The sequence below is a fragment of the Lithobates pipiens genome, unplaced genomic scaffold (genome assembly GCF_037356315.1).
Source record: "Lithobates pipiens isolate NorthernLeopardFrog02 unplaced genomic scaffold, aLitPip1_a1.2 Scaffold_18, whole genome shotgun sequence".
In the NCBI taxonomy this organism is placed as follows: domain Eukaryota; kingdom Metazoa; phylum Chordata; class Amphibia; order Anura; family Ranidae; genus Lithobates; species Lithobates pipiens.
The window spans coordinates 629628365-629640195 of NW_027507758.1; the positions used below are offsets into that span (position 1 = coordinate 629628365).

General features: G+C 42.8%; 1 protein-coding gene across 1 annotated transcript; it reads right to left on the bottom strand.

The window, feature by feature from the left end:
- Positions 1–798: 798 nt before the first annotated feature.
- Positions 799–11593, bottom strand: LOC143989692 (uncharacterized). Its single transcript, XM_077489961.1, has 2 exons — positions 11464–11593; positions 799–3194 (listed from the first exon to the last, which is right to left on the bottom strand). The coding sequence occupies exons 1-2, from the start codon at positions 11543–11545 to the stop codon at positions 1804–1806; spliced, it is 1473 nt and encodes a 490-aa protein (XP_077346087.1). The 5' UTR covers positions 11546–11593; the 3' UTR covers positions 799–1803.
- Positions 11594–11831: the final 238 nt, after the last annotated feature.

An 11831-nucleotide genomic window follows, 5' to 3' on the forward strand; every position in this document is an offset into this window, starting at 1 on the left:
GCTGTGTATTTATTTACTCAGTGCAACCTCAGCTTTTATATTTTACCAAAAAAAAAAGATAATTTATTGTGATTTTTGTGCCCCCTGAAATGAAATATAGTATGTTTTTTTACAGAAATTTTGCATTTTCAAGACCTTTGCGATAATATTGTGTGACATAAAAAATTGGAACTACCAGTATTTTATTCTCTAGGGTGTTTGCTTTCAGAAAATATATCATGTTTTGGGGGTTTTATATAATCTTCAGGCCTAAAATTATTTTTTTAAACTCCTTGCCGCTTGGCTTATAGCAGAATGCCAGCCAGGCGGGGGTTCCATTATCCTAATTGGATGCCATACAACATTCCAGAAGAATAAGCCGATCAAGCGCATAGCGATCGGTGGTGTGTTGTGTGGTACTGACATATCGCATCTCCAATTTTGGTAACGAGCGTATGATGTAGGCTATTTACCATGTGATCAGCTGTGTCCAATCAAAGTAAATCACATGGTAACCAGGAAGAGCCAGTTATTGACTTACTTACTTTATTCATGCTGACAAGGTGCAAGAAGAGGAGAGCCAATCAGCAGATCCCATGACAGGGGCGGGAGGGCCTGCACTGATATTTAGCATTGATTATCAGTACAGGCCCATCAGCAATGATCGCCATTGATGACCACCAGTGCCCCAACAGTGATGCCAATCAGTGCCCATCAGTCCTGCATATTAGTGCCTCATTATCAGTTCCCATCAGTAAAGGAGAAAACTGTCTTATTTATAACATTTTATAACAGAAACAAAGAAAACTTTTTTTTTTTTTCAAAATTTGATGTCTTTTTTTATTTGTAGCACAAAAAATAAAAACCCAAGTAGTGATCAAATTCCAAAGTTCTATTTGTGGGAAAACAAATGATAAAAATGTCATATGAGTACAGTGTTACATGACTGCACAATTGTCATTCAAAGTATGACAGCGCTGAAAGATGAAAATTGGTCTGGGCAGGAAGGGGGTAAAAGTTTCCGGTATTGAAGTGGTTAAACGTGTGGGCAAAAAAAAACCTGCAAAACCAGCTGTGGCAGTGAAAGGGTTCAAGGATAAGTTCACCTTCGGGAAGATGTTACATGTTCCTGTAGATCTGAGCCCTCTGTGTGACAGCAGTGCGGGGAGAAGTTCCCCGTACCGGCTGTCACTTTATGAAAAGAGCGTGGCCATGCCATTCATTCACAGAGTTCTGTCCTTTGCCGATGTCAGCTTGTAGTTTTCATTGAACTCACACACCGCTGCTGAGCTCTCTGGTAGATGAGGAACAAGGAGATTGTTATAAGGGACAAGGAGATTGTCATAAGGGACAAGGAGGTTATCATAAAAGACAAGGAGATTGGGACCCCGATTTAGTTTGGACAAGACATTTCCCGTATTAAAGGCACTAATACACCTTAAGGGTTGTGTGGGATCCCTGATGTACAGGAAGACAGGACTTCAGTGAAGATAATTCTCTCACTCAGGACAGGAAAGTGGCTTCTCCCCGTGTGAGATTTCTGAAATTTGTAAAGACTGGACTTCACAAAAAAACATTTTCTGCACTCAAGATAGGAATACAGCTTCTCCCCGTGTGAGATCTCTGATGTCTATTAAAAGTGGAATTGTCTGAAAAACATTTCCCGCACTAAGTCAGGACTGGAATACGGCTTCTCTTCTGTGAAAAACATTTGCCACGCTCAGGACAGGAATACGGCTTCTCCCCTGTGTGAGATCTCTGATGTGTGTGAAGATGTGACCTCAGTGAAAAACATTTCTCACACTCAGGAGAGGAATATGGCTTCTACCCTATGTGAGATCTCTGATGTCTGTAAAGATGGGACTTCACTGAAAAACATTTCCCACACTCAGGACAGGAAAATGGCTTCTCTCCTGTGTGAGATCTTATATGCACATTAAGACTGGATTCAAAATGGAAACATTTCCCGCACTCAGGACAGGAATACGGCTTCTCCCCTGTGTGAGATGTCTGATGTATGTGAAGATGGGACTTCTGTGAAAAACATTTCCTGCACTCAGAACAGGAATACGGCTTCTCCCCCATGTGAGATCTCTGATGTCTGTAAAGATGGGACTTCACTGAAAAACATTTCCCACATTCAGGACAGGAATATGGCTTCTCTCCTGTGTGAGATCTTATATGCACATTAAGACCGGATTCAAAATGGAAACATTTCCCGCACTCAGGACAGGAACACGTCTTCTCCCCCGTGTGAGATTTCTGATGTTTGTAAAAACTGGAATTGTCTGAAAAACATTTCCCACACTCAGAACAGAAATACGGCTTCTCCCCCGTGTGAGATCTCTGATGTGTGTGAAGCTGGGACTTAATTGAAAAACATTTCCCGCACTCAGGACAGGAATACGGCTTCTCCCCCGTGTGAGATCTCTGATGTGTATGAAGCTGGGACTTCATTGAAAAACATTTCCCGCACTCAGGACAGGTATACAGCTTCTCCCCCGTGTGAGATCTCTGATGTCTGTGAAGCTGGGACTTCATTGAAAAACATTTCCCACACTCAGGACAGGAATATGGCTTCACCCCCGTGTGAGATCTCTGATGTGTGTGAAGCTGGGACTTCATTGAAAAACATTTCCCGCACTCAGGACAGGAATACGGCTTCTCCCCTGTGTGAGATCTCTGATGTCTGTGAAGATGGGACTTCTGTGAAAAACATTTGCCACACTCAGGACAGGAATACGGCTTCTCCCCTGTGTGAGATCTCTGATGTGTGTGAAGCTGGGACTTCATTGAAAAACATTTCCCGCACTCAGGACAGGAATACGGCTTCTCCCCTGTGTGAGATCTCTGATGTATGTGAAGATGGGACTTCTGTGAAAAACATTTTCCACACTCAGAACAGGAATATGGCTTCTCCCCTGTGTGGGATCTTTTATGAACATTAAGATTGAATTTAAAACTGAAACACTTCCCGCACTCAGTACAGGAAAAGCTCTTCTCTGTTGGAAGGACGGCACCGTCCCTCACAGTCTGAGGTTCCTCAGCATAAGAGGAATACGATGGTCCATCTACACTGTGTGGTGTCGGATGGACATTTGAGGTAGTCGGGTTTTCTCCTGGACTATACTGTGTGATGTCCTCATCTTCTACTTTACAGTCTGGAGACAAAGTGAGACAATCCTCTGAGGTTTTCCTCATCTCCCGTCCATCTACTAAAATAGAAATACAAAGATTATTACTAGACATGAACCAGGACTCCGCCCACATCAGGCAGCTTTGTCTCTGAGGATCTTACAATTCCCCCCTCAAGGTAACTAGTAAATGGGTCCTCTGTAGGGTGGCAACTAATGACGATTTTCAGAATTGTTTAGTTGGCAGGTTATTTTTTCGATTAAACAACTAATTGGATAAAAACCTCAAAAAAGGTTGGTGTATAATTGAGTTAATATTCTTGAATATCTATATACAGTGGTAAATATACCATATTTATCGGCGTATAACACGCACTTTTTTCCCCTTAAAATCAGGGGAAAATCATGGGTGTGTGTTATATGCAGATCCCCCTGCCGTTTCTCTGCCGTTCTTGGAGGCTTTCGGATATTTTCGGCTGCACTCGGCCATTCTCGGCTATTTTGGCTGCACTCGGCCGTTCTCGGAGGCTTTCGGACTAAAAGCCGCCGAGAATGGGCGAGTGCGGCCGAAAATAGCCGAAAGCCGCTGAGAACGGCCGAGAGCTTCCGAGCGCCGCCGAGATACACAGGACATCCGCTTTGTATCTCGGCGGCGCCATTTTTAAACAGCAAGCCGGCAAAGACGCTGTGGCAAGGCTGCAAATGACTGACATAGCTAAATGGAAGGCTGCAAATGACTGATAAGGCTGCAATGCAAGGCTGCAAATGACACTGACAAGGCTGCATTAATGGGCATTTAAATGTAAGGTTTTTTTTCCTTAAACTTCCCTCCTAAAAGTTTTTTCTTTAAAATTCCCTCCTAAACTCAGGGTGCAAGTTATACGCCAGCGCGTGTTATACGCCGATAAATACTGTAAATATCCAGATAAATAGTTGGATATTTAATCCACTCTGAGAATAACAGACGGATAGATGTATTATTAGAGGGAGAATCTGCTACATATCAGAATCAGAGATCAACATTATTAAAATGCAAAAAAGAGGTAAAACGCTGTTTTGCAGATGATCAGACAGGAGTGTAATATAATATGATGGATGACAGACTCCCTCGTAATAGACAGGTAGGTGGGTACAAGCTCCCTGCACCTGATGTCACTTATGCTGGCCGTACACAAACTCATTATTCTTTAAAAAAAACATTCAACCAATTTTCTAACCATTAGTGGGGTCAAATTGGCGTTCATTTTCCACCACACTGAAGGGAAAATTCGAAGGAGTAGAACAGAAAACTTTTCTCCATCGAACAAATTTTCACATCATGTATGTGGTTTGTGATCAGAAGTTACATTCATTTTATAATTGAATTAAAAGCAAGTGGAATTTTCAAACTACACTCGTCCATTCATCGAATGTACAATTAATTTTCATAAAAATATTTGTGGGAATATTCTCATCCAAGAATCAATCCGTGTATGGCCAGCATAGGACATTTAGTAGCAGCAGCATGATTTTTTATTTTTTAACAGAAAAGTTTTTATTAATAACAAAAACAAAACAAAACAGAAAACAAAACAACGCTACATCATAAGTATACAATAGTGAGGTATTCAAGACATTAGTAGAGTAACTGGATGAAAAAAATCACAGAGGAGTTGGTGATGCTATATAATGTAATATCTAGGATGGGAAATAGAGCAAGGCATTCCTGACACTAAAATAGTACAGTTTGGGAAGTTGAATCTATATTGGGAGGGGGGGAAGAGAGAGGGGGGTCCACAAAGGGTCAAGGGGGTGTCGGAATCTCAGCTAGGTTGTCAGGTGGTTGTGACAGACCATTTTAACTCTGGGGTAGGAGTAAGTTAAACGGTAGAGATATCATCAGGAGGTTTAAGAAGGAAGGGAGATCAATAGGAGGAGGCTTGGGAGTCTCGGCTGCACCTTCCAGGGTACATCAGTGGTCTCTAGGGGGTCCAGGCTGGTAAATTCTGTCTATGTTTCTCAACATTTAGCTAAGGAACATAGATGTGACTCGTAATACAGGAGGTCATTATCACCTTTAGTTATTGAGCTATTTTCTGTGGCATCCTTATACAGAGAGCGATATAGCAGTCACCCATGGGCTCCACACTTTATCAAATTTTTGGGGGCATTTACGGCCCATATATGTTAATTTATATAGAAGTAGCACAGCATCCACCATTGCATGCCATTGAGTCACCGTGGGGGGAGTCCTTAGTTTCCAGTGTTGTAGGAGAACTTTCCTGGCATAAAAACATAGATAAAACAACAGCAGTCTGGCATGCGTTGAATCTGTCACCAATTCTGTAATGCCTAGAGGAAGGACCTTGGGGTCCATTGATACTGGAAGGTTGGTGGCAGTGTTAACCTCCTTAACCACTTTCCTCCAGTATTCCTAGATGACGGGGAAGTCCCAAATAACGTGATAGAATGTTCCTAGGGATTGCTGACATTTTGGACATAGTGCTGATTGTGTGGGGTATATCCGGGCTAGCCTTTGGGGGGTATAATAAGCCCTACGTATAAACTTCAGTTGAATAAATCTATCCCTAGCAGATATTACTGTTGGTATATAGTGCTGTAGTGCTAGTTTCCAGTCCTCCTCCGAGAGGTCGATGATATCTGTCCTCCATACCTGAAATAGGGGAGATTCCCTCTCTGAGTCGCCACAGGTGAGACAGAGGTATATGGAGGATAATATTCTATCCATCCCACGTGAAATAAGAAACCTCTCTATCACATGCAGTTCTACAGAGACTACCCTGGGAAACTGCGCTTGCGTTGCATGTTTCAACTGTAGATATCGGAATAGCATCCACGAAGAGAGCTGATATGTCATGCATAGATCTGGGAAGGGGAGCAGTGTCCCAGCAGGCATAATCTGCTTTATCTTCACTCTCCCAAACCCAGCCCAGGTACTGGGATATGGGATAGATCTGAAATGCAAACATTTGAGGATGCCCCATAATGGGGTATGAGGGGAGATTGTATCTGGTGTGCCCACAGCTGCAGTGACCATTTTCCATACCTGAATCGTGGTGCACATCGGAAGAGTTACTTGTTGGCTAGCTCTTGTCCCCCTGTAAACTAAATTGGTAAGGACTGAGTAGAAACCCATAATAGCTGCCTCAAGATTCCTCGCAGGGTTGGATTTGGTCTGCTTAAACCACCAGCGAACATTGACCAGCACTGCTTCCCAGTAATATTTCTGGAAGCATGGTAATGCCAAACCATCAGAGGATAGGGGAACTTGTAGTTTGCATTTCGCTATTCTAGGAGTTTTTCCACCCCAAATGAAGGAGGAGACTACTCTATCCAGTTTGTGGAAGAAGGAAACAGGGATGGGGACTGGGGTGTTTCTAAAAATATAGAGGAATTTAGGGAGAAACAGCATTTTTAATAGATTCACGCTCCCCAACGGTGTTAGGGGAATTGTTTTCCAGACCTAGCATTTTAAGATCTGGGCCTGGAGGACCAGATACAGGTTATCAGTCAGGTGTTAAGTCAGATCATTTCGGACTTCAATACCAAGATATCTAAACTGGGAGGCTCTATGGAGGGGAGTCAACTCAGATGTGGGGGAAGTAATGTCGGACAGGCGAAACAGGCTGGATTTACTACAATTGATTTTAACCCCCGAGAAATCGCCGTATTGATCTACAATTTCCAGAGCTGCCACCAGGGAGTGAGACTCATTGCCAAGATATAAAAGCATATCGTCAGTGTATAGTGATATTTGTTCTATCAGTGGTCCAATCTCTATTCCCTTCACCGCAGTTGCCGAGCGGAGTAATATAGCCATGGGTTCAATGGCCAGGGCAAACAGCCCTGAAGACAATGGGCACCCTTGTCTTGTCCCTCTACAGAGGTGAAAGGGGGGGGAGAGGACACCACCGGTGCGTACACGGGCTACTGGTGATCTATACAGCAACTTGATTCAGCTAATAAATTTAGATCCAAAGCCAAATTTGGTCATTACCTGCCATAGAAAGTCCCACTCCACTGAATCAAAGGCCTTTTCTGCATCTAACGAGGCCACCGCCCCATTAGTATTATGATCTCAGGATATTGCTATATTGGTGTGGAGCCTACAAATATTTATATCTGTACCTTTACCCGGTATAAACCCTGTCTGGTCACCATGAATTAGAGAGAGTATCACTGTGTTTAATCTATTGGCCAAGATCTTAATGAGGATTTTGGCATCCACATTTAGTAAAGATATGGGCCGATAGGACGAGCACAATTCTGTATTCTTCCCAGGTTTAGGCACTACAACATTCACTGCCTCCATTATAGAGGTGGGGAGGCACTGTTGCGTCAGTGCTTTGGTAAGTGTGGAGTGGTAGTGTGGGCCTACTACTTCCAGGTTGGTTTTGTAAAGTTCCGTGGGGAGTCCATCAGGGCCTGGGGTCTTGCCTGCCTGGAGGGACTTAATAGCTCCTTGGATCTCTTTTAGCATAATGGGACTTCCGAGAGCCCGACTAGCTTCATTTGTTAGGGTCGGAAATTCTATCGCTAGGAGGAATGACGAACTCCTCAAGGGAGTACGTTGCTCTGGAGGTGTAGAGTTTTTGATAGTATTGCTCAAATCTCGCATTAATATTTACAGGATCTGAGAGCAAGGTACTGTCCTCATCTCTAATATTCGCAATACAGGAGCTCCCTGATCTTTCAGTTTCCAACCAGGCCAGTAGTCTACCCAAAGGCTCACCCTGCTCAAATATGTGCTGGGTCTGAGTGAGGAGGAAGTTATAGCAAGAGGTAGCGGGAATGAGCGCCAGTCCCCTACAGGCTGTGAGCATATCTGTATGTGAACTTTGGTGAGGCAAAATATAGTATAGAGTTCCCCTATAGGAAGGTACAAATTATAGTATAGAGTTCCCCTATAGAAAGGTACAAAGTAGAGTATAGAGTTCCCCTATAGGAAGGTACAAAGTATAGTATAGAGTTCCCCTATAAGAAGCTGCAAAGTATAGTATAGAGTTCCCCTATAGCAAGATAAAAAAAACTTCTGCCTTTAGAATCACTTGCTTCCTTCTCTTGTCCAGGACTACATGTCCCATGAGGCATTGCTCCTCACACATTCAAATTCTCAATAATTTACAGACATGTATGGATGGTGTACCAAGCTGTATTTTCTGATATGTAAAGAAATAATACATTCTCTATGCAGACCAACTAATCGACTGACAAACTAATCGATTATGAAAATAGTTGACAACTATTTTCATAATCAATTATAATAAACAACAAGAACTGTCTTTTATAGGAGTGAAAGTGATGAGGGGATTATAGGACAAGTGTCCCCACCCCCTCTATCACTCATTGCCATCTTCTCAACACAAGAAGTACTGCACTTCCTTATTTAGTCCATGATTTAGTCATGAATAACAGCGGTGCTGAGTCCCACCTGAGGTCAGAGAGTGAGGATGAGGGAGAACAACCAATATGAAGACTAGACTGATCCTGAAGACCAGCATCATTGGGTTATTGATTCCTCCCTCATTATCACTTTCTGTTTAAGGTCACAAAGTTTGAGGATGTTATCACATTATTATCAACATGTAAAAGTCTATGCTCCAATCAAATCATCAGATATAAAATGTCCAGCTGGTAAGAAATGGGTGTGACAAAACAGGACTATGTAATGTACAACTTTTTGTATACGATACAACAGATAGGACTATATAGTATCAGAATAATATAATGTAAAACATAGGGTATATAGTGCAGGGGTCAGAAGTATGTAATGTACAACATATATAGTAAATAGCGTAAGGTGGCCCGGAAGGCGGGGGTTAAACGGGAGCTGTTGTCCTAGCCAGGGGAAGAGAGGAGAGGAAGAGTCGTGCTGGCCGATCATCAGAGAGGGGGGATTTCCCTCTGTAACAGGTTTTATTTGAATTGTTGGGTTCCTGGAGCGGCTCAACGTCACATAGAGCCCCGCCACCTCGCCGGGCGCATTTGATAGACAGAACAATGGTCCAATGCCAGGAGGTGCCGGGCGAGGAGGCCGGACTGTGTTACGGTGAGTGGCACCGGTAACCCAGCAATTCAAATGAAAGCTGTTACAGTGGGCAATCCCTGCTCTCTGATGATCAGCCAGCTCGACTCTTCCTCTGCACAGGTAAGACTCTATTGATGGGCACAGGTGAGGCTGTACTGATGTACACGGGTGAGACTGTACTGAGGGGCGCTGGTCACGCTGTATTGATGGGCAGTGGTGAGGCTGTCCTGAGGGTCACTGATAAAGTTGTTGTTAATATTTATTTTTATAACTTAATTCTGAATAAAACATTTAAGTGTCATTTCATTAGATAATTCCTGAGGGTGTGTTTAGGGATGAGGACTGGTTGGGTGGACCAACTGGTGGCGAGTAACCCTTAATGCCTGGCTAGTAGCTCAGGAATTGAAATTTTGAGCCCTGGTGTAAAGGTCAGGAGTATGTAATGTACAATATAAATGATACAGTGTAAGGGTCAGGACTCATAATATTGGTATTCAGTAATCAGTAGAAGATTAAATGTTTACATGAGACAAGTTGTAGAGGTCCCACACTGCTGCCTCCCATCTCCTGAGACTGCACTCAGTGACTTGGGTCTGAGACTATACAGACATATCCCACCACTCGGTACAGCCAGCAGACAAGAGAACAAGTAATCCTGGGAGAATTGCTCTGTCAGAGATCTTACCATATTTGACTATGGGGCAGAAGACCCAAAACACATACCCCAGGTGCCTAGGTCTAGTAACATCTATGGTGAAAATGAACATTTTGCTGTCAGCTGAACCCCATAATCTCAATAAATCCAATCTAGATACATAAATTGTATCTGCAACACAGAGAAGGAAGATTATCTGAGAGAAATACAGGAATACAGGATGGGGAATACAGCCCAGGAAAGTGATGAAGGGATTACAGGCTGATATCACCCAGTCCTTGCCCTACTCTGGACCAATCAGTGAGCAGTATGGGTGGATGAATGTATTTAGTGTTAATGACCCACCTGTGCTGATCTCTATATGAGTATCCTCCTCTATAAATGTCCCCGTTATTCCATCCTCCTCCACAGACTGCTGATCATCCCTCACATACCTCTCTTCTTCTTCTTCTGCTTTAACCTCAAATTCTATATCAATTGGATCTCCACTCTAAATCAAGAACATGAGAGAGAATATCATCTGTAAGGTATAAGCTTAAATATTGTGACATCACATAAAAAATCCACACATTGTCTGTGTTTCATATCCTCCGTCCCACCAACTTTGTAACAGTGAGGGATGGTGTGATCTTCCTGTGTGGAATACAGAGGATGGGGACATCTCTCTGGTGGGTTCCTGGTATTTGGTGACTCCATCATATCCTTGTGTCCTTCTGAAAACTCCTCTATCATTCCATACTCCTCATCTTCCTCTTTATACTCTTCTTTAACATCAATATTATCATCCTTGAGATTTCCACTCTGCATATATAATAAAACATTCATTGTAACAAACATGCTGTGTATAAATCAGAACTACCAATAATTGTCAATCATCTACCTGATGATGGTGAGGGATGGTGTGACCTTCCCGTGTGGAATTCTGGGAATACAGAGGATGGGGAAATTTTTCTGGTGGGCTCCTGGTATTTGGTGGCTCCATCCTATCCTTGTGTCTTTCTGAAAACTTCACCATCACTCCATCCTCCTCTTTAACATCATAATTGTCACCCCCACGGTTTCCACTCTGAATATATAATAAAACATTAATTGTAACAATCATGCTGTGTATAAATCAGAACTACCAATAATTGTCAATCATCTACCTGATGATGAGGGATGGTGTGATCTTCCTGTGTGGAATCCCGGGAATACAGAGGATGGGGACATGGTGGGTTTCTGTAGCTGGATGACTCCACCATGGTGTCCTGATACAGATCTTTGTGTTCTTTTAGAAACTCTGACTCCTCCATCACCCCATCCTCATCATCCTCCTCTTTTATTTCTTCTTTAACCTCAACTTTAGAATCTCTCAGGTTTCCACTCTGAATATATAATAAAAATGACATCAATGGTAACAATGCAGATAATGTACAGATCCTAATGATACAATCAATGATTGTTTCTCTTCTACCTGATGATGGTGAGGGATGGTGTGATCTTCCTGTGTGGAATCCCAGGAATTCATAGGAGGAGGACATCTCTCTGGTGGGTTCTCATTACTGGATCCATCTGTAGGAAACACACACACTGACTTAATAAATTGTTTCTATGTGTTTATCGGATGATAGGGGATCTAGGTGGAGCCTCCGTACTGCTCTCTCCTTTACAATATAGTCTCCTCTTACCCGGTGATGTGAGGGGCGGCTGATTGTCCATCATGACGTCCTTGTAGAGATCCTTGTGTCCTAAATACTCCCACTCCTCCATGGAGAAATAGATAGTGACATCCTGACACCTTAGAATTCCCAGAATCCTCCTCACCTCTCCTCCATCATCTTTCTGGTGACTTCTAGAATCTTCTTTGTATTTCTCTATTCTATCAGGGAGGGAGGTAAAGGCAATGTGATGGTCATATGATCTCCAGACTTCACAGGAGGAAAACTCTAGATCGGAATACAAATAGTAAAATCAAATGATATTCCCAGAATCCTCCTCACCTCACCATTCAGGTCTCCATTTTATTAAAGCCCCACTTCAGACTGAGATATAAATT

Bases quoted from the DNA above. Each gene is read 5' to 3' on its own strand.
- LOC143989692 (XM_077489961.1), bottom strand. From the start codon at position 11,545: ATGGAGGAGTGGGAGTATTTAGGACACAAGGATCTCTACAAGGACGTC. The intron at 3,195-11,463 runs GTAAGAGGAGAC...TTTCTATTTTAG, and splicing joins GCCGCCCCTCACATCACCGG to TAGATGGACGGGAGATGAGG.